Consider the following 20,098-nt stretch of genomic DNA (forward strand, 5'->3'; position numbering starts at 1 on the left):
GGGTGGGAGAGGAGCCGCTTCTTGGAATTAACACACTGCACGAAGATTGCCCAGACGTGATTAGCCTTGGTGGAAACAGAGAGATGTAAACTAGATGACCTTGTGTCCGATAGATGGGGATTCTACTCAGAGGTTTTTGGTTCTGCTAGACGACAAGCTGGGATCTTTTATTGGTTCAGTGTTGTGAGAGAGGGAGTTCCCTCTGTCTTCAGGAGGGACGCCCCCCCCCCCCAGCCCCCGAGCTCAGCGCTGACCTCACAGGCTTCCACACACAGTTCACGCTGCTCTTCTGGGGCAAGTGTGTAGCTGGCTCTGACCTCCTCCTGGTTTGGTGTTAGCGTCAGCTGGGATCACCATTCCCCGGGACCATGGGAGTTGCTCCCGGCTCTGCTCTCTCTCCATTCATTCCACTTGGCAGAGGGGAGGTGGTGAGGAGGGGTGCAGGGTTTAAACCGTGGAGCCTGGGAACCAGGAGAGCGGTGCCTGTCTGCGCCTGCACGAGCAGCTCCCTTATCGAGCCATGCTTGTCCTGATGGTGGAGGTGCCCTGTCCACGGGCAGGGCTGCAGGGAAGGGACAGGCTGCGGCTGGGCGCTGCTGCTGTCTGGGGAGTGAAAGGCAGCATCCCGTCAGCTGCAGGGGAAGAGAAGGGGAGTGGCAACCGGGGAGCCGGGGAGGGATGTTGTCAGCACATCTCCCTCCCGCGCACATAGACTCCAGAGCTGGGTAGTTGTCAGGCGCTCCGGGTTTTGACGTGAATCCCCTGCAGCCTTGTCATTTTTGTCTTCATCCTCTGCCTCCCACCATGAGCTCAATTACAGAGAAGAAATGGAGCCTCAAATAAGAGCCGCTGGGATGTCTAACTGTATAGCGTTGCCCTTGGCTTTCCATTTCCAGGCACCCCCACCCCCCCAGGATTCTGTTCTGTCACATTGTACCTTATGCGTCAGCCGCTCCTGAGCGCAGCCTTCCTTCCCAAAGCCTTGCCTGGAGGGTCTTTTGCTGGGTTCTAGGTCTTGTGCTTACCCCCAAATAATTTCCGTGTAGAAGAGGGAGAAGAATCTACGTCTTTACCCATTCTGGTACAGGAGGGCAGAGGAAGGACAAGAAGAGACATGACATTTGTTGGGAGCCTAGTCTGTTTTGCAGCTTTTGTAATGGGCTCTGGTCCCAAACCTGTTTGCTAATTTACGTTCATAATGCCGCCCGGGGGAGGTGTTCTGTTACCTCCGTTTGATAGTAGAGAAAACAGAGGCACGGATCTGTTAGGTTACATAAGTTATAGAATTGAGATCTGTATCTAGTCTTTCTGTCATCGCAGCACTTGGCCACATGACCTTATCCTCCTCCTGCTGTGCCGGAAACAGGCTCACGGAGGTTAAAGTTAATTGCTCGAGGCAGAGGCAGAGTCAGGATCTGAAACCCAGTCCCGCCTGACGACAGGGCCCAGGTGCCCGCTGCAGAATTCTTCCCCGACGCTCCCTGTGTCATTGGTACGAGGAGGTGCCAGCTTCTCGCGTGGAGTTGGGCTTCTTCATGGCGTTGTCCCGATGACGGTATCTCTGCTGCCAACTGAAGGGTCGTTTAGGTCATCCAGCCCGTCAGTCTGTCTCCCAGCTGGAGGGCAGTTGCTCACCCTCCCAGCCCGGCACCCATCTGGAAGCTGTCCACGGAAAGATAGGCTCTTCTCTGCCTTGGTTGTCAATGTCAGGTTCTCATGAGATCGCTTTTTTTTTGTCTTTTGCTGCAATTCAGATCTGCTTCCTTCTCTGTTTTAGTTCGTTTTCCATGGGGATGTGTGTATTGGCGGGGGAATCAATGGTTCCTCATGAGTATGTCGTCTCTTCCCTTTTAGCTACTACCGTTTGTGATCTGGACACCCAGTTCCGCTGCCAGGAGTCCGGGACCTGCATCCCACTCTCCTACAAATGTGACCTCGAGGATGACTGTGGAGACAATAGCGATGAAACTCACTGTGGTAGGGGGACATGATGTCCAGGAGCCCCACGTCTGAGTGGGGTAGCACCCTTGCTCACTGGGCTTCGGTGGGTTGTGGATGGAGGATTTTCAGAAAGCATCTTGGGGTTTTCTTTTCTTTTCTTTTCTTTTCTTTTCTTTTCTTTTCTTTTCTTTTCTTTTTTTTGGAGAGAGAGAATGCACATGTGTGCGCAGGTGGTGGGGGGAGAGGGGAGACAAGGGAGAGGGGGAGGGGCAGAGGGAGAGAGAGAGAGCACTCTAGAATCCCAGGTAGGCTCCTTGCTGAGCATGGAGCCCAAAGCAGGGCTCCATCCCAGGACCCTAAGATCATGACTGGAGCCGAAACCAAGAGTTGGACGCTTAACCGACTGAGCCACCTAGATGCCCCCATTGGGGTTTCTGATACCCAGCTGTATGACCGCCTCCACCCCCTTGGTAGGAATGATTCATCTGAAAGATCATGGACCCTGCTTTACTGTGCAGGGATGCTGTAAGCATGAATGTGGTAGTAAGGAAGATTTCTTACTGAATTTAGGTGGTTATTAACAGCTCTCTGTGGCATAGACTTGGCCCGCACGTCTGGGTGCCTATGAGATTAGCCTCCTGAAGACACCGATCTATACCTTTGTGAACGTTGGGTTTTAGTTTTTTTTTTTTTTTAAACCAATCTAATTCAGTAAACTCTGTTGGAAGCCAGCAGATGGTAGAAACATTCGAACATCTGTTTTCTGAATGGAAATTTTTACATTTAGAAAAATAGTGGGTTGGAATTGCCAGGAGTGATAGGGGTTCTCTAGTTCAGTCCTCTTAATTTCCAATTAAATGACTGAGGGCACTTATTCAGGGTGACACTATTAGTTTGTGTCAGGATAGGGACCCGGAGCCTGTGGTTCCCAGCCTCGCTGCTGCACAGCCCGGCCCTGGCCGGTGCGGGAGGCCTGTCTTCGGGAATGGCTCTGGGACCACACTCGGTGATGCCGATCGTGCAAGGAGGAAACGTCACTCGGTACACAGAGCGCAGCAGACTGAAGGGGTCCTGACTGAGAAGGGGAAGTGAGAACAGAGGCCAGACGCCGACCCAGACAGCGTGATGCGTTGGTGGCTCTCCCTGCCCACCCACGGGGCAGGTTCGGTCTAGCTGCGCATGTGTTTATGGGTGGAGCCTGGCTTTTCACCAGCAGGTAGTTTGACCCCAGGGACTGAAACGAGGGGGGCAAGGGAAAAACTCCTTGGCTGGCTCTCACAGGAATTTTGTGTGTACGGGGGTCCCATCATTTTCGCTCATTTTTGTAAAAGTAGAAAATTCTGGAAAGCAGTCTTTGGGATTCAGTGCTGTTTTCCCTGTGTTCCACCCATCTCCTCCTTAGCACCTGCGCAGGGTTGAAGGGCACAGCCCAGTAGGAAGGAGACTCCAGTGATGTCATCTCACTCATGAGCTGGGCTCGCGTCAGAGTCCCTGTTCGCAGCCTGTTCATGCTAGTGTCTCCTGAATCCATCCCAGGGTCTTGGTCCCTGATAATCCTCAGAGCCAGGTACTCTTCGTAAGACTCCAGACTGTTTCCTCACAAATATCTGAATCCCCAACGTCACCATCAGCTTGTTTTCTGAATGATGCAACAAAGGTGGCCACCCTGGGCCCCAGGCTTGGCTACCCCTGTTTCCATAGAATCTTTAAAATTCCATTTGGAAGTTCTGTTTTAAATGACATTCCCAGGGTCTATAGAAGATGTTGCCAGTGTAGCCTGCTTGCAAGTCTTGGTCAGGCTGCACGGGTTCATTTGCCTCGGGACCCCACCCTTCTAGAGACAGCCCGCCAGCCAGCATCCCTGGAGCTCTGCCCACAGAAGGTCCCCAATTTTCTCTGTGTTGGGAGCTCGGCACTGATCTCACTTATCCCGATCTGAGCATCTCATACTGATCAGCTCACTCAGAGTTCTCGTTACTCCTTTTCTGAAACACAGGCTCTGTCTAGAAGGCTTGTGTTTCTTGAGAATTCCTGAGGATTCTACTTTCTGGGCAACTAGAACATTGCCTCCTAACCTTCCCATTGCAGCAAGCATGGACAATATTTGTGAATGGCACTGAGATACAACTGGAGACAACCAGTGGCAAGGATGTGAGAGTGTCAGGGGCACCTGGGTGGCTCATTTGGTTAAGCATCTGACTCTTGATTTCGGCTCAGGTTATTATAATCTCAGGGTCCTGGAATCAAGCCCTGCATCAGGCTCCATGTTTAGCGTGGAGTCTGCTTGAGATTTCCCCTTTCCTTCTTGCTCTGCCCGTCTCCCTGCTAGTGCACACGCACGTGCGCACTCTCTCAAATAAATATATAAAATCGTTAAAAAAAGAATATGAGGGTCTCAGTATCTTAGCACATCTGGAGTCTACCCTCCGTTAGCTGGCAGGCCTGGGTAAAGTCCATGCTATCTCTGGATAATCAGTGATAATGTGCATAATGCTTGCATCTCTAGCCCTTAGGAACGCCGATGCCTGAGCTCGGTTTGAGATGGATTTCTGGGTAAGATTTGTCCTCACAGCTCTGTTTGTGATCTCACCTGCAGAAATGCACCAGTGCCGGAGCGACGAATACAGCTGCAGCTCCGGTATGTGCATCCGCTCCTCCTGGGTGTGTGATGGGGACAACGACTGCAGGGACTGGTCTGATGAAGCCAACTGTACCGGTCAGTATTTCCTGCTCTCCTTTGACGGCACCTGTGTGTGTGTGTGTGTGTTTGTATGTGTGTGTGTGCTGGTTAGCCCTGCAGCCCTGTGCGATCGTAGACTCTAGGCTCTGAGAAATGGACCTTAGCCATCAGCTAGTTGCGCGCGGCTCGGAGAGCTGGGCTTTGATGACCTTGTGCTGAAAGGTAAAGCGACATCCTGCTTTCTTCATTGAGAAGGTCTTGCTGTGGGTCTTGCTGTGAAAAAAGTGTTCACTGAACTAAGCAAGTGTCCCTGAGTGATATGGTCAATTCTCATTCTGGCTCAAGCTTATTTCTTCAGGATCAGTAAGACACGGTTTATAGACGGCCCCTGGTCTGGGGACCACACGTTGAGTAGCATTGAACTAGCTCCTGCTTTCGAATGGAGCATCAGAGAGTTGCCCAGATAGTGCAGACCTACACTCTGCTTGCACCCGTTTTGGGTAAGATTTCATGAAAAATAAAGTTGGGAACAGCGTGGGAATATGAGAGGAAGGCTAGGTGGTGTGAGGTGGAGGTAATGTTCTAATTATTGTCGTGGGTGATAGGTTCACTCACGTTCATTACACCGCTTTATATGAATGAACGAATGAGACCCATTTTACAGTATGGTGGAATGGGGAGAGCAAGGAATTGGGGAAACTGGGGAGAAATAAAAACTGATCCCAGTACCTGATGAGTATATTTTCTCTGCAACCTCTAGAAATGATCACTCAGTTCTCTCTTAAATCCCTCCAGTGATGGGGCTAAGGTTATTTCATGTAACCATTTCGTGGTGATGGCAGATCTGCTTCTAGGCTTTGTTTTGCATTCACTGTGACTGCATTAACTTGCCATCACTCTTGCGGCAGGCCTCCCAAGTCCCCTGTCTTAATCTCCCTTGACCCCACATACCCCACCAGTTCCTACACTGCCCAGCACCCGGGAGCTCAAAGCATGCCTACTAATAATTTGCAAAAGCAAATAAAAAGACGGCTGTTGTTGTGCTTTGGTTTAGATTTGGTTCCTGAAGAGCAGGAATGACCTTTGACTCCTTTGTATTCTCTCATTGCCCAGCACCTGGCAAGAACTTCTGTCGATTGGGCAATTTAATACTCCTCAAATGTAGTATCATCATACAGGATGATCTGTGATCTTACCAAATTCTGTCTCCATATGAACTTACCCTAAACTTGCCCCTGGTCCTTCCTGGGGCAGTCTCAGTGTCTTTGTACCTCTGCTTCTGGAAGGATTGCGGGGAAAGGCTTCTCTCCAGATGCAAACGTGGCTGGTGGAAGGAGGAAAAGCCAGGGGCCGTGAACGAACTGCCGCCAGCCCAGGAACCACAGAGTGCTGTTTGGAAGCTTTGGGCTTGGGTGGACAATTGGTTAATAAATTAGGGGGGTGCACTTGGGCATTTCAGTTTGTAAATTGCAGAATGATTGAACATCTTGTTAGCACAACCACATTAGTCAATTTTGTGTTTCAGCAGTATGTGCCGCTCCTCCGGGGTGAATTAACAACTCATTTCTATGGGTGGGTTCGTCCGAGACTCTTGGTTTTTCTCTCCGATTTTTTCTTTTTTTTTTTTTTTTGGCGGGGCTATCTGCAGAAAATGTAAAGTGCTTGCACGTCACCTGCTCCCTTGTTCCAGTGACTGTTCTTCCAAACCTATAAAGATGATCCTTCTTCCCCGTCATCTCAGAATAGTTGGCAGTCAGCTGTGAGCTCATCAGGATGTGTGGCTTGTCCCTTCCTTTCCTGACCTAATAAACTAAGTCATCTGCAAAGCCAGAGAAAATCGGTCAGGGTCGGCGGACTCCCTGTCGGCCTCAGCTCCTGTGTGTGGTCTCTGTTCTTCTCCTCCCTGCCTTTTCTTTTCCATGAGACTGACTTCTCTGTATTCCCTTCTCCCCACCTCCCTGCATTGATTTCGAGCGGAAACACTTGGTTTTTGTTCTTTCGGCAGCTACGGTCAGACACCTTATGTGTCCTTGTGTAGTACCTTTGCCCTCTCCTAGACCTGCAGGGACTTGAGAACGGACTCCATACATATTTCGTATTTTAGTTGTACGTTTTAAGAATCCTAATATTCATCATTATTATATTTTAGTAGCCGTTTGCTTCTTGTACGTGATGTCTCCTTTCCGCGTACATCTTCCTCTGTTTCTTGCAACAGGAGTCTGTAAGCAGTAAGCTCTCCCAAGATTTTGTTTCTATAAATGTGTCTTTATTTCACTTTCAGTAATGAATTCAGATGGATCTGGGTTTCTCGGTTGGTAGTGATTTTCCGTTAAGTATTTTGATGGGATTATTCTGTTTCCTTCTGGCCTCTTCTGTGTTGATTTGAATTCTCCTGACAGGTGATCTGTTCAAACAACAATCAGATGTTCTTTTCTCTCCAGGTACCTGTAGGTTTTTGTTTGTTTGTTTTTGTTGTTATGCAGTTTCCCCTCCCTAGGTGAAATTATTTTTATTCGTCCTGCTCCTCTTGTTTTCCTTCTAGAGGCTGAGGATTTGTTTTTTCACCAATTCTGGGGAATTACAGCCATGATCTTTTCCACTCTATTTGCTACTTTCTGCGGTCCCGTCTTCAGTGGTTACTTTCAGCCATCTGTTGGGCTGTGTCCTTCTATTGTTCATGCTTCCTGTTTTTGTATTCACAGCCTTTTTATGACTCTCTGCTAGAATCTGAGTTACTTCCTCAGTCTTCTCTTCCAGTTCAGCAATTCTCTTTTCAGCTGAATCTAACTGGCCGTTTCACACATCCCCTGAACTATGTTTATTTCCACAACTGTATTTTTTTATCAGAATTTCTGACTGGTTCTTTTTCAAAGTCTACCTTTTATTTTTCAGGGCCCTTTCTTTATGCTTTATGTTCTTATTTTGGGGTGATTCATCATTCAAGTTGTATTGATAGTTGCATCCCCCCCCCCCTTTGGCTCCTCGTAGTCCAGTGCTTTGTAATGAATGCGGGCAATGCTTTCTCACCATGTGAATTCATCCAGCTCTTCTGCCCTACTTGTATCTGGTTACTGCTTTGGTCAGGTGTTCCAGAGGGTCTTGCTGATCAAGGAAGATCTGTCCAAGTCAGAGCGTAAGGTGTAGGATGATGGCCTCTATTAGAAACCCCGATCCTCTAATTTCATGGTCATTTACCCCATTTGCCCATCCTTTCTCACAGTCACAATGATTCCTGTTGTGCGAAGGATTCTTATTTTTTTTCTCCCACCATTCTTTAGTCTGTATTAAGGTCAGTCTCTTCCGTCCTTATAATTAAAAGGAAAAGGTAATAATTGAACATGTATTACCAGACACTCGGTGTCAGGGAGCTAATAAGTTACTCAGAATATGGGAAAATTCAGAAAAAGAGAATGTTTTAATAATTCCATTCATACCTGGCCACTTAAATGAAATTGTACAAACTGATTAGTCTTTCCGAGCTCAGCTTCTGTGATAGATTTTGGAGATCTCAAGCATGCCTTCCAGAATGGTCATTTGGAAACTCCATTAGCACTCTGAAATTGTTTCCAGTTAAAAGTGAAATGCATAAGATGAATAATAACAAGTAGATCAATATGGCAGTGAGCTTAGGCAACACTATATTTTATGAAAGGGAGCAAGGCTTTGCTGAGGAATGTTTTCAAGGGCTCTCAGACTTGTGATACCTACAGATCAAAAGTCTTCCAGGCAGTGGCTGTTACTGATGCAAAAACTCACGTAATGTGCAACGTATACATTCTCCTCTTATCGGAGATATAAATATATTTTAAAAAAGATGTTTGATGGATTCTGAGTGCCAAAGGTTGCAAAATATTGAAACTTCCTATCAACCCATTTTCAGGCTACGCATATAGCCTTGATCTTCAGAGAGATAAGACAACAGGTAATGGACCAGCACTTGTTTTCAAGTGGTTTGAAAAATCAGGTTCTTTGTATTTCAGACTGCTGCACAAAATAGCCTCAAATTCAGTAGAAATTCTAGAGGGCATTGGAAGCCAATTTTCCCAATCCTTGAGTAGCAATTGCCAACCGTCTTGATTGAATAAGTAACTATAGTACTCACTCAATAACCCACTTTGGTTTGTTCTGCCTCGTCTGCTGCAAAGACATCCTGTCCACACGGTTAAGCTAACAGAGAGCCCATCTATCTCGGTTGTATTATTTTATGTCCGTAGTAAACAAGGCCAGCCCGGGCTTTCATTCAGCAATGAACAGACACAAACAGCTTTCTGTTTTAGCAGAGGAAGGGGAAATCTAATGGAGAGGTGGTTAGTAGCGCTGGCTGGGTTTGAGGCAAATACTCTGCATTCGACTAGTCTTTGACCAGGATTTTGAGACGTTTCTAAAGGACTTCCAGGTGGCCTCAGCCCATGTCTGCAAACAAGGCTGTGGGTGTATAACAACGACACTGTTTCACTTGCGTCTTTTTCTTTTAATGATTGTAGTGGACACCATGTGTTGTGGGCTAGTAGAGGTCACTCCTGAGTGTCCAGAGAGTTAGACAAGTCGAGGAGGTCCTGGGACCTTTCTGTGTGAGTTTGGATAAGTCTTCTGTGCTCTCTGCATCTGAGGTTTTCCACATTTGAAATTGGGTCGTTTATTGAGAATTAGGAAATCAAATGTAAGCCTTTCGGCGCTTACAAGGGTCTTTATATGTCAATATAGATCATGAAATTGAGGCCCCCAGAGAGTGGTTGGACCCAGTCGAGAGCCGGTGTGCGGAGCACACACCTGTCCTTGGCCCACAGAATCTGGATGAGTTGCAGGGTTTATGTGAGAAGATAAAGTAGCAGGACAGAGCAGGAGCCACCCAGGCTTTGGACTCGGAGAGTCAGGTGCTCTTATTGCATCGTCTTTGTGAATGTGGGCAAGTTTCTTCATCTCTCTAAGGCTGTTTCTTTTCTTTTTAATTCTTTTTATTTTATTTTTTTTTTAAGATTTTATTTATTCGAGAGAGAGTGAGAGAGAGCATGAGAGGGGGGTGAGGGGCAGAGGGAGAAGCAGACTCGCCGCGGAGCAGGAAGCCCAATGCGGGGCTCGATCCCAGTACCCTGGGATCATGTCCTGAGCCGAAGGCAGGCGCTTCACCGACTGAGCCACCCAGGCGCCCCTCTAAGGCTGTTTCTTATCTGTGAATGGGGACTACCCCTCACGTCGTAGGTGGTTTTTAAACCTGTACATCTCTGCGTGTGTAACTTCACAGACTCACAGAGTCAGGTGACTTGCTTAATTAGGAGGTTGCACCCCACCTTCAGGGCCACCCCGGGTGCCTAGCTCCTCCCCAGGGAGGAACTCCGGCACTCCGGTCCATGCCTAATTATTACCCAGTACAGTCTTTCTTCGTTCGGCTCCATGGTGGCTGGTTGAGGAGCGGAGGTGAGGGTGGCATTGACACTTTCTCTCTTCTCTCCTGCTGACAGCCATCTATCACACGTGCGAGACCTCCAACTTCCAGTGCCACAACGGGCACTGTATCCCCCAGCGGTGGGCTTGCGACGGTGACATGGATTGCCAGGATGGTTCTGACGAGGACCCAGTGAACTGCGGTAAATGCCCATGCTTTGGCCTTCACCTGGAGCGTCCCTAGTGTCTGCCATTCGGGAAAAGAGGCAACAGATGGGCCAGGGGTTGGAATACTGTTCGGCTGTGCCCAGGTGCCCACGTGGACAAGCAAACACACCCTCTCACTTTCTATATGGCACGGCCAGAGGACGTCGAGGGTGTGTTGTGTCGACCTCGTTGGCAGGCACGCTTTTGCCTCATTGCTTTTCCATAACAACTTTGAAGCAAAGGAAGGGAAGCCAGTGTACCCACCCAGAGTGCTGAATACAGTCACCACACACAGAAGTGACCAGTGTTCCGCCAGAAATTAGCCAACGATTTCTGTGTAAATTGCATGCTTTATGACTAAGAGTTCTTACGGTCCTGTGGGAAAATGGCTTACCACCCCAAAAGCAGGACTTTCTCAGCATAACCGATGGCAAAAATAACTCTAGGGTGGTCACTTACCTTCATAAAATAGCCACCACAGAAACACAATATATAAAATTTTTTTTTATACCAAATATTTTCAAGTTTCTCTGTCGTTATCCTTTTTCCGTAATATCGGTAGGAAAAAAATCCCCGTGTTTCTCCTGTGCTGTCAGTATCTGCGCAGAGAGTACATTCCAGGGCTTCTTGGCCGCCACACGTGAGTTTTCCACACCAAGTAACTTTCCTCAGCACCAGCTGGGGGTCCTCCAGTTAACTCATGCCTTATGCGCTGTCTTCCTTGGAATGGGGTCAGGGCTTACAGGCGAAGGGCGCCGTCCCCAGCACTGCCCACCACTTCCCATGCCCGTCACCAGCCTCAGTTGTCACCTCTACTTCCGACCGACCACTTATATGTCCGGGTCCCCCCCTTGGGTTCAGTGATTTACCAGAGCGTCTCACAGAACGCAGAGAAACACGTTTCCTAGTTTGTTAGAAAAGGATATGATAACGGCTGGGATGAACATCCAGAAGGAAGAGATGCGTAGGGCAAGGAATGGAGAAGGGCTGTGGGACTTCCGTGCCCTGTCCAGGCCTGCCGCTCTCCCAGCATCTCTGTGCTCAGCAACCTGGAAGGTCTCCGAGCCCCCTACTCTTAAGATTTTTATAGCGGCTTTATTGCATAGGTATGACTGATCATTAACTCAGTCTCCATCCCTTGCGTCTTCGTAGAGGATCTGGGGTGGGGCTCAAAGTTCCAAGCCTCTTATCATGGCATGGTTTTCCTGGTGACCAGCCGCCATCCGAAAGCCACACAGGAGCCCAACCAGAGTTGCTCCATTAGAACACGAGACACTCCTGTCCCCTGGGGAATTGGAAGAGTTTCGAGTGCTGTGCCAGGAACCAGGCAGAGACCTATATGTATATTTCCTCTTACTTTCCACCATATGTTCCAGATCTTCATGGGACTGAAGTCCTTGTCCACATGTTGTATACCCTATTGCTCTCATGTCAGAGTATTAAACAGAGATGTTTGCCTGTGTCTGTATTTTTCTGTGGTCAGCGTTTTCAAGGCACGTGCATATTTCCTTTGTGTTTCTCTGACTTAGTTTCTTCCTCGTCGGGCATTTGAGTGTTTTTAGTTTTACACTACTACACGTAGTAAAGTTATCCATTTCTTTGGAAATGGAGGTTTATTTTTTCTTGAAGCTGCTTCCTAGGGTATGTTCCTCAGTATGGCATTGCTGGGTCAGATGCACCATATTGTGTTTCTAAGTGATACCCAGAGCATCTCTCTCAGTAGCATGGTGTCTGTTTCCCCAGTCTCCCTTGAGCTTACATTTTATCTTCTCAGCTGTTTTCTCTGATTTAATGAATGGGAGTTTGTCTTGTGTAATTTTACTTTTATACTTCTTTTAAAAAAGCTTTTATACTCAGTGACATTAAACATTTCCCTGACTCATGGTACTCAGTGTTTCTGTTTGATGTCCTTTGAATAACTTCCTATTCCATGATGACTTTTTATGGGATTGAAACACGTTTTCTTGCCTTACATCTGACCCTCCTGGAACCATTCTCCTAAGAGCTGGGTTTGCAGTGGCCATGACTGACCTGCAAGAATTTACTTTTAAGCCTAACGTCAGGCAGTAGCTCTGTGTTCAGGAGAGAGGGTTACCTCATGCTAAGAATTCTCTACTAAGTGCGAAACCTAGGATTCTTAACATTTCTAGGATGGACTTTCTCCAAAAGGGCTTTGGTTTAGAATTCCCGAAGAATTAATGGTGATTTATGAGAGCTTTAAAAGACCAAGATTTATTATCAGGATTCATGTCCCCTTTTTTTTATTCACTGAAGCTTTTCTTAAAAAATATGTGCTCATGAGTAGGTAACACGTTTTTGTGGTTCAAAATGGGAAAAAAAAGCATCAAGATTTGTATGGTAAATATTTTTCTCCCCATCTGCCAAATTCTGACCCTGTCCACATAGGAAGTTATGGTTGTATCCCTTTAGGACATTTTTGTGCATATGTGCAAATTTAAATGTACTGCCTATTTTTGTTCTCTTTTATACAAGTAGTATGCTAGGCCTGCTGTTTTGTACCTTGTTTTTTTCACATAACTGTGTATCCAGGACACATTTTCACAGAGTGCTTCCTCAGTGCCTTTATGACGGTCTTGTGTTCCATGTACAATAAGGCATTGCACAGTTCCCTACTGATGGACACGTAGGCGGTTTTCTCTGTGTTACAAAGAGCATTGCAATGAATAACCTTGTACTTATCTTTCCCTTGTGTGGGTAGATTACGTTTTTACAATGGCATTGTTGGGCACAGTGTGCACGCACGGGTAACTGTGGCCGCGGTTACCAATCACCCGCCCTCCTTAGGGGTGTGCAGCTTTCTACCCACACGACGCATGTGAGTGCCTGCCTGTTTCCTGTCCGTCATTTTCTTCCGGTGTCGAATTGCATTTCAGAGAAGAAGTGCAATGGATTCCGCTGCCCGAACGGCACATGCATCCCGTCCAGCAAGCACTGCGACGGTCTGCGGGACTGCTCGGATGGTGCGGACGAACAGCACTGCGGTGAGTCCTCTCCCCGCCCCAGGAAAGCGCATATATTGGACTACCTCTTAGCATTTCCTCAGTAAACTGCCAGGGGTTAGCTTTTAACCGAGTTCAGGCAGGACTCTGAGAGGCCGTCAGCAGCAGGGCACCGTGGTTTGGGTGAAGAGGAATAAGGGGGGTAGCAGTGGGGCGATCGCGGAATAGGTGGTAGCTCAGTGAGCGCTGTTGGTTAGTTGCAGTACGTTCCAGGAGTCGACCCGTTGTTTTGAATTAAACACTTATTTCTCCTACTTTATTGGTTTTATTAGTGTTGCCTGGGTAACATTTCCAGCCAGGTGACTCTTTTGTCCCAGTTTCCTTTGGACTCATAGAGGTTGTCTTGGGTCAGTAGTGCTCATCTGTGAGTATACTGTGCTTGGGTCGCCCCCCCCCTTCCCCCCCCCATTCTGATGTAATTCATCTGGAGCATGGCCCGGGCATTGGGATTTTTTTTAAAGTGCTGCAGGTGAATGTGACGGGCAGCCCAGCTTGAGAACGATGTCGCGATGCCGGGGTTGGCAGACTGGCCTGTGGGGGAAAGCTGGCTGGACGTAAGCTGTTCTAGGGAATGGATTTTTCTTTAAACACAGTCACAACCTGCTTACGTGTCATCTCAGGTCACATCCGTGCAAGAGCAGCAGCGTGGAGAAGTCATTGACAGAGACTGTGGGACTCGTACACCCCGGAGAATTCACTCTCTGGTTGTGTCAGCCAGCATTCTCTAGAGAAACAGAACCCCTGGAATGTGTGTATCTCTAGGGAGAGACTTATTTTCAGGAATCCGTTCGTGGAGGGAGAAGGGCTGGCCAGTCCAAATCTACAGGGTAGGCTGGCAGGCTGGAGACCCAGGGGCAGGCTGATGTCGCAGTTCGAGTCCAAAGGCCATCTTCTGGCTGTGTCCTGGGTGGCCTTTTGTCTGTACCCGCATCCCCGGTGTCTCTTCTTGGAAGGACACTGCCCCTGTTGGATCAGCACCTCCCCCGCCATGGATGACCTCATTTAACCTTAATTAGCTCTTTAAAAGCCCTGTCTCCAAATACAGTTATCCCGGGGATTAGGGCCTTAACATGAATTTTTAGGGATACGATTCAGTCCATAACTCTAGTCCTTTCTAGAAACAGGAGTAGAGAGTCTATTCTGTGGCTAGTGATTAAGATCGTTGAGTGATGACGTCAGACAGGTCTGGATGTCAGTTTTGGCTGGGTACTCTTGGCAAAATGCTCAATGCTGCCATCGCCTCTGTTCTCATCGTGACACCAGGACAGTAAAAGCTCTCATAACATTGTCTTGAGAGTTCAGTGATGAGCTTCTGGGTCAGGAGCTGTAGCTCAGGGCTCGGCACACAGCCAGTGCCCCCTAAATGGTGGCTCTTCCTGCTGTCTCCTGAGGGCGCATCTGTACCAGGGCGCCTTTGCTCAGGGTTTGCGAGGGACCTCCCCAGTCCCAAGTGCTCACGGCCCTCTCCCCGTCCCGGACCCTTTTCAGAGCCCCTGTGCACACGCTTCATGGACTTCGTGTGCAAGAACCGCCAGCAATGCCTCTTCCACTCCATGGTGTGTGACGGGATCGTCCAGTGCCGTGATGGCTCAGACGAGGATGTGGCGTTCGCAGGATGCTGTGAGTGGGGGGGGGACGGGGAGGTGACCGAGGCCCTGGAGACACTGTGAAGGGCTGGGCCCCTCTGGTTCATGGGTCTTGCTCGAGGGTCCAGTCTGGCCCTTTTCTGAGAAAGACTTGCCTTTGTTGCTCTTTGGTTGTTGGTGTCCATATGAGGGGAGGGTGTGGAAGGACTGAGGTCTTGGCCCAGATAGTCTGTTCTCTGACAGCCCTTTCCACACACCCATCCCTCTGTAGCACCCTTGCCTGGCTCCAGGGGTCTTCCCCGCTCTAGTCACCGCTTTGCACACTGTGTATGTACTGGATGGCCTGTCTCTCCTTGCTGGAGTGTGGGCTTCACGAGAGCAGGGCCTTTGTCTGGTGCACTGCCGTAGCCCCGCTCCTAAAACGGCCCTGCCTGTGGTAGCCACTCCTGCCTTCTCAGCGCCGTCACCAAAGACTGCAGCCTGGGTGGCTGACACAACAGAGATGCATTTTCTTACGGTTCTGGAGACCACAAGCTTGAGGTCAAGATGGAGGCAGGGTTGGTTCTTCTGTGGCCCTCTTCTTGGCTTGCTGATGGCTGCCTTCTTTCTCCCTCAGTGTCCCATCTGTGCCTGTGTCTTGCTTTCCTTTTCTTTTTTTTTTTTTTTTTTTAAGATTTTATTTATTTATTTGACAGAGAGACAGCCAGTGAGAGAGGGAACACAGGCAGGGGGAGTGGGAGAGGGAGAAGCAGGCTGCCAGTGGAGGAGCCTGATGTGGGGCTCGATCCCAGGACTCCGGGATCACGCCCTGAGCCGAAGGCAGATGCCCAACTACTGAGCTACCCAGGCGCCCCTTGCTTTCCTTTTCTTATAAGGACACCAGTCCTATTAGATTCGGGTCCACCCTAATGACCTCATTGTAACTTAATCACCTCTTTAAAGACCTGTTTCCCAATATAGTCACCTTCTGAGCTATTGGGGGGTAGGTCTTCGTTGGCTTTTACCATCAGGGAACCTGTGGCCGGCGTATCTCTTGGTGGAGGACAGTTGCTCTTTGTCTTGTTTCCAAGCAGTGTCCCACTTGGAGCTCTTCAGTATGGCAGTAACCTGGAATTTATGGTGCTTGTTCCTTATCTAGCCCAAGACCCCGAGTTCCACAAGGTTTGTGATGAGTTCAGTTTCCAGTGCCAGAACGGAGTGTGCATCAGCTTGATTTGGAAATGCGACGGCATGGATGACTGCGGTGACTACTCCGACGAAGCCAGCTGCGGTAAGATCTGGGACCTGCAGCCTCTCGTCCCTAATCTCTGGTCACAGTGATGCCTGTGGTTCAGGAGGCCATTCTCAGCCCACTCCAGTGCAGGCTCTGCCTTGTCCTTCCTCAGCACTGGTTCCTGCCAGCTCTTGAGTCTCTGTGTAGAGAATTGAGTCTGGAAGTGGCAGCCTGCCCCCAGTCAGTGTTGGGGGATGCGTATTCTGGTTCCTTTTCTTTCCCTCGTTGGGAAGTTCACATGATGTCTAAGAAATACGGGAAAGGAATTACGGTAAATCTTTGGAGAGGGCTTCCCTCTCCTCCCCTAAAAGTTGCAGATTTCACAACTTCATAGAGTCGTTGTCACTGTTGGGTTAGAGTCAGTAGATATATCATTCCTTTGGTAAAGCGTCAGAATTAAAAGGTTGGGTATTATTCGTAAGGTCCAGATGCCTGGCTCAGAGAAGCATGAGTTGGGATCCGGGAAGTTGGGTCCAAGAACTGCCTTACCTGTGTCTGGTCGGATTGTGCAGGCTGCCCGGGGACTTGGGCCTTGAGGAGGCTGTGTCTGTCTGGTTGGTGTGTTTGTTCACACTGGTGCAGGGCAGCTGACTGACGGTGCGGTTCATCTCCCCAGAAAACCCCACAGAAGCCCCGAACTGCTCCCACTACTTCCAGTTCCAGTGTGACAATGGCCACTGCATCCCCAACAGGTGGAAATGTGACAGGGAGAACGACTGTGGCGACTGGTCTGATGAGAGGGACTGCGGAGGTGAGGGTCTTGGGACACACCAGCACATACGGCCCCCTTTCTGCATAGAATTGAATTTGGTCTCCTCGGGGCTGGGCTCATTCAGCGATTTTGGGGGCACAACCCTCTGAGTTCTTTTCTACCCCCTCCCACTTTAAAAGCAGCGTGGTTGGTTTCTCCTGTTTTTAGGGTCACATGTGCCGTATTTTGCAGGCACGGTGAGCGCTCTGGAGCCTGGCAGCTCCAGGCGTGGCCTGCGGACCAGCAGCTCCACATCTTGGAGCTGGTTAGAAATGCAGGGTCTCTGACCCCCACCCCAGGCCTCCCTTCTGAGTCCGAATCTGCATTGTAACAAGATCCCTAGGTGATACAGGGCCGGCCATGTTGCATGCCAGGAGCACTGGTGTGGAGCGCACGCTGCTTACCTTCCTTTTTGGTGCCCTCCTCCCTGAACTAGGTCTTAGGGGAGCTGTGGTGGAGTTGTAACCAGCAGTGTGTAGCCTCAGCGTGAGCTCTCCCATCTACTATGCGCATTGAGTCATCTTCCTTCCCTCAGCCTGCAGAAACATCGAGCCCCTGCTGAGCCCCTGCAAAAACAAACTCAGATATTAGCCCACATCAGATGAAAGGGGTTAGGTGCATCTGCTCCAAAAAGGGAAGAGGCTGCAGTCTATTCTGATACCCCATTATAAATGAATTTTACATGAGCTGCTATTCAGAACCGTGCCTGACGCTGGCCTCCCTGGGCTGGAGCAGCTCCAGCGGGGACGTCCATGCTAAGTTTGGGGCACATTTTGGTCTGAGATCAGGCGTCTTGTCACACTTGGGGCATTCTTGCTTGCTTGTGTTTTGCTCAGATTCACGTATTCTTCCGTCCCCCACTCCCGGGCCTTCTACATGTCTGCCCAATTACTACCGCTGCAGCAGTGGGGCGTGCGTGATGGACAGCTGGGTGTGCGATGGGTACCGGGATTGTGCAGACGGCTCGGATGAAGAAGCCTGTCCCTCGCCGGGTGAGTGCTCCCTGCCCGCTCCTGCGGCACCTGCCTTTGTAGAGTGGACCTTCCAGGGTATGCCCTGGGCACAGAATGGCCAGGCTCAGTGCCCCCTGCCTTCTGGGACCCTGTGCTCTGTGGCCCGGGCTGCTTAGCACCTCCAGAGCAGGGAGACCCGGGGCACTCGGAGCTGGAGGGTCTCCTCTCCTCTAACCGCCTTCTCATCTTCCTGTATGAAAAGGCCAGTGACTCTGCTTTCCACCCTGGCTGCGGTTGGGCCACCTTTGCTTCCTTCTCCACAGGAAATTACAATGGGAACGATGGGGGAAGTGTTTGCGTGTGTGTGTTAGACTCTCAACGGGGGGAGAGCCTGATTTTCCTGCGGGCTAGTTGGCGGCCATCCTGCTAAAGGAGGGTAAGCACTGCCATCTAGTGGCCGGACCCAGAGAGGCATCTGAAGGCGTGGGCAGTAACCATGTTGCGGGAGGCAGGAGTCTACCCTGAGACCCCTGACTAGTGCGCTCCCTTAACTGCAGGCAGAACAGAGGTAAGGGTGCTGGATCCTTTCCTGAGCAGGATTCTGTTTCTGACTTGGTTAGAGTAAGAGAATAGACAGTTCTCTATGCTTTGCAGATCCTTTTCCTAGCAAACTTCTAGACCAGCAGTCATCTTCCTCCTTTAAAACTAATTCGCCCCATTGCTTCACTGTTTGAAATCATCAGTGGTTTTCCCTTGTCCAGAAGATAGATCCCAACCCTTGAGTCCTATTTTCAAGATCCCTCTTACCTGCCATTATTTTGCACTTCTGCCAAGGCGGGCTCCTCATCCTCTCTGGACAGACCTGCTTCTTCTCTGTTGATACTCCTTCAGCAGAGTGTCTGCCTTATCAGAGACCTCTGCCCTCCTCGACCTTGCCCTCCCACTTTCCCCCTCTGTGAAACCCACTGTCCCATCACAGCAGACAGAGGCATGGGTTTTGTAGCTAAAAGAGCCCTTGCTGTGTCACCAGTGTTTATCAAAGTACGGAACGGAGACCACCTGTAATGGAATCACTTGGGGTGTTCATAAGAACTACGGAATTAGGATTTCTGCATGGAGCTCAGGAGCTCCCCACGTGACTGCTGGGTCCACTAAAGTTTGAGATTCCCGCTTGGAGCAAGTACACTGTTATTTTCCCTTGCAAGCCCACCAGCACGGAGCTTTCACTGAGTCCTAGGATTGGCACTGATCTCTTTTCCAGCCTCATACGTACCTGTTGTCTCTTTGATTCTTCACTACGATCTGCCATGTGCTGCTTCCTGGTCATCTCATGCATGGGAATCTTTCTTTTCCAAGCGATTATACGGACCTCATGTTTTGGAATCGTGACACATACTTTGAATCCCCCACTGTGCTTATTACAGTAATAGGCAAATAGCATCCTATAAATGCTTCTCGAATTAAAACAAATTGTAAAAAAAAAATTTTTATCTCTGTCCTTGGCCCCCAAGGCTCACCTGTTTAATGATTCGATTCTCCTCTCAAAATTGTCTTTAGGTTATTGAAATTTCTGAGCAGGGTATTAACAGGCTCTAGCAAATTCTGCCCAATGCAGGGTGCAGATTCCTATTTCCATCTTTCCTTTAGCTTCTGTGATTTCTTTTGTATGTACGTCATCATTGCAAATTTAATTTGGGTCGTTTCCAGCTCTCGGATCTGGTTTCTGCACTGCGAGTCTCCTAACTGGTCTCTGGGCCGTGTACCTCTCCCCTTGGAGTTTACCTCCCAAGAGGCTGCGTGTAGATGCATGATCCTGCCTTCCTCGGTCTGGAACCTTTTGGCGGCCCCCTTACTGTCCAGGCATTAGTGCCTCAATGCGCCTTGGCTTGGCTTTCTAAAAGCCTTATTTTTTACTGCTTTTCCCCATGCACCCTGTTTTAGCAGAGGGGTTCTAGGCGTAGGAGAGGCCCCTTTGAAAATCCAGTTAAAACCATGGGATGCACACAACATCCCAGAATTAGTCATTGGTTCTTGTTTCATTTGTTAGCTCAGGTCATTGTGCGCCATCTGCTAATGCTTTCCCCCTCTCAGTAGCTTCTGGGGGGTCACTTTCCGCAAGGTCACCATATCAGTGATTTCTTAGCCCCAGAGTTTCTCTTGAGGGTATCCCTTCCAGCAGCCCGGATCCTCCTCTCTGGGCCCAGTGTTGACCAGGCCCACTGCCTGCACCTCCCCTGGGCCTTCACCACCCTCCTTGGAACTCCCTTTGCCTTTCTCCTGGTTTGGAGTTGCTGTTTCTGGGGTC

General features: G+C 49.3%; 1 protein-coding gene across 3 annotated transcripts in view; it reads left to right on the top strand.

Moving 5' to 3' along the window:
• The window catches only part of SORL1 (sortilin related receptor 1), a 170,483-nt gene that overhangs the window by 116,224 nt on the left and 34,161 nt on the right, over positions 1 to 20,098 (top strand). For all 3 annotated transcript variants that reach the window (XM_057316611.1, XM_026505541.4, XM_044386576.3), the window contains 8 exons: positions 1,855 to 1,977; positions 4,538 to 4,657; positions 10,081 to 10,206; positions 13,105 to 13,212; positions 14,719 to 14,850; positions 15,955 to 16,086; positions 16,706 to 16,840; positions 17,677 to 17,832. In XM_057316611.1, coding sequence (XP_057172594.1) covers positions 1,855 to 1,977; positions 4,538 to 4,657; positions 10,081 to 10,206; positions 13,105 to 13,212; positions 14,719 to 14,850; positions 15,955 to 16,086; positions 16,706 to 16,840; positions 17,677 to 17,832 — 1,032 coding nt within the window. The remainder of the gene's footprint in view (positions 1 to 1,854; positions 1,978 to 4,537; positions 4,658 to 10,080; positions 10,207 to 13,104; positions 13,213 to 14,718; positions 14,851 to 15,954; positions 16,087 to 16,705; positions 16,841 to 17,676; positions 17,833 to 20,098) is intronic.

This window comes from Ursus arctos, unplaced genomic scaffold (assembly GCF_023065955.2).
Source record: "Ursus arctos isolate Adak ecotype North America unplaced genomic scaffold, UrsArc2.0 scaffold_22, whole genome shotgun sequence".
Classification (NCBI taxonomy): domain Eukaryota; kingdom Metazoa; phylum Chordata; class Mammalia; order Carnivora; family Ursidae; genus Ursus; species Ursus arctos.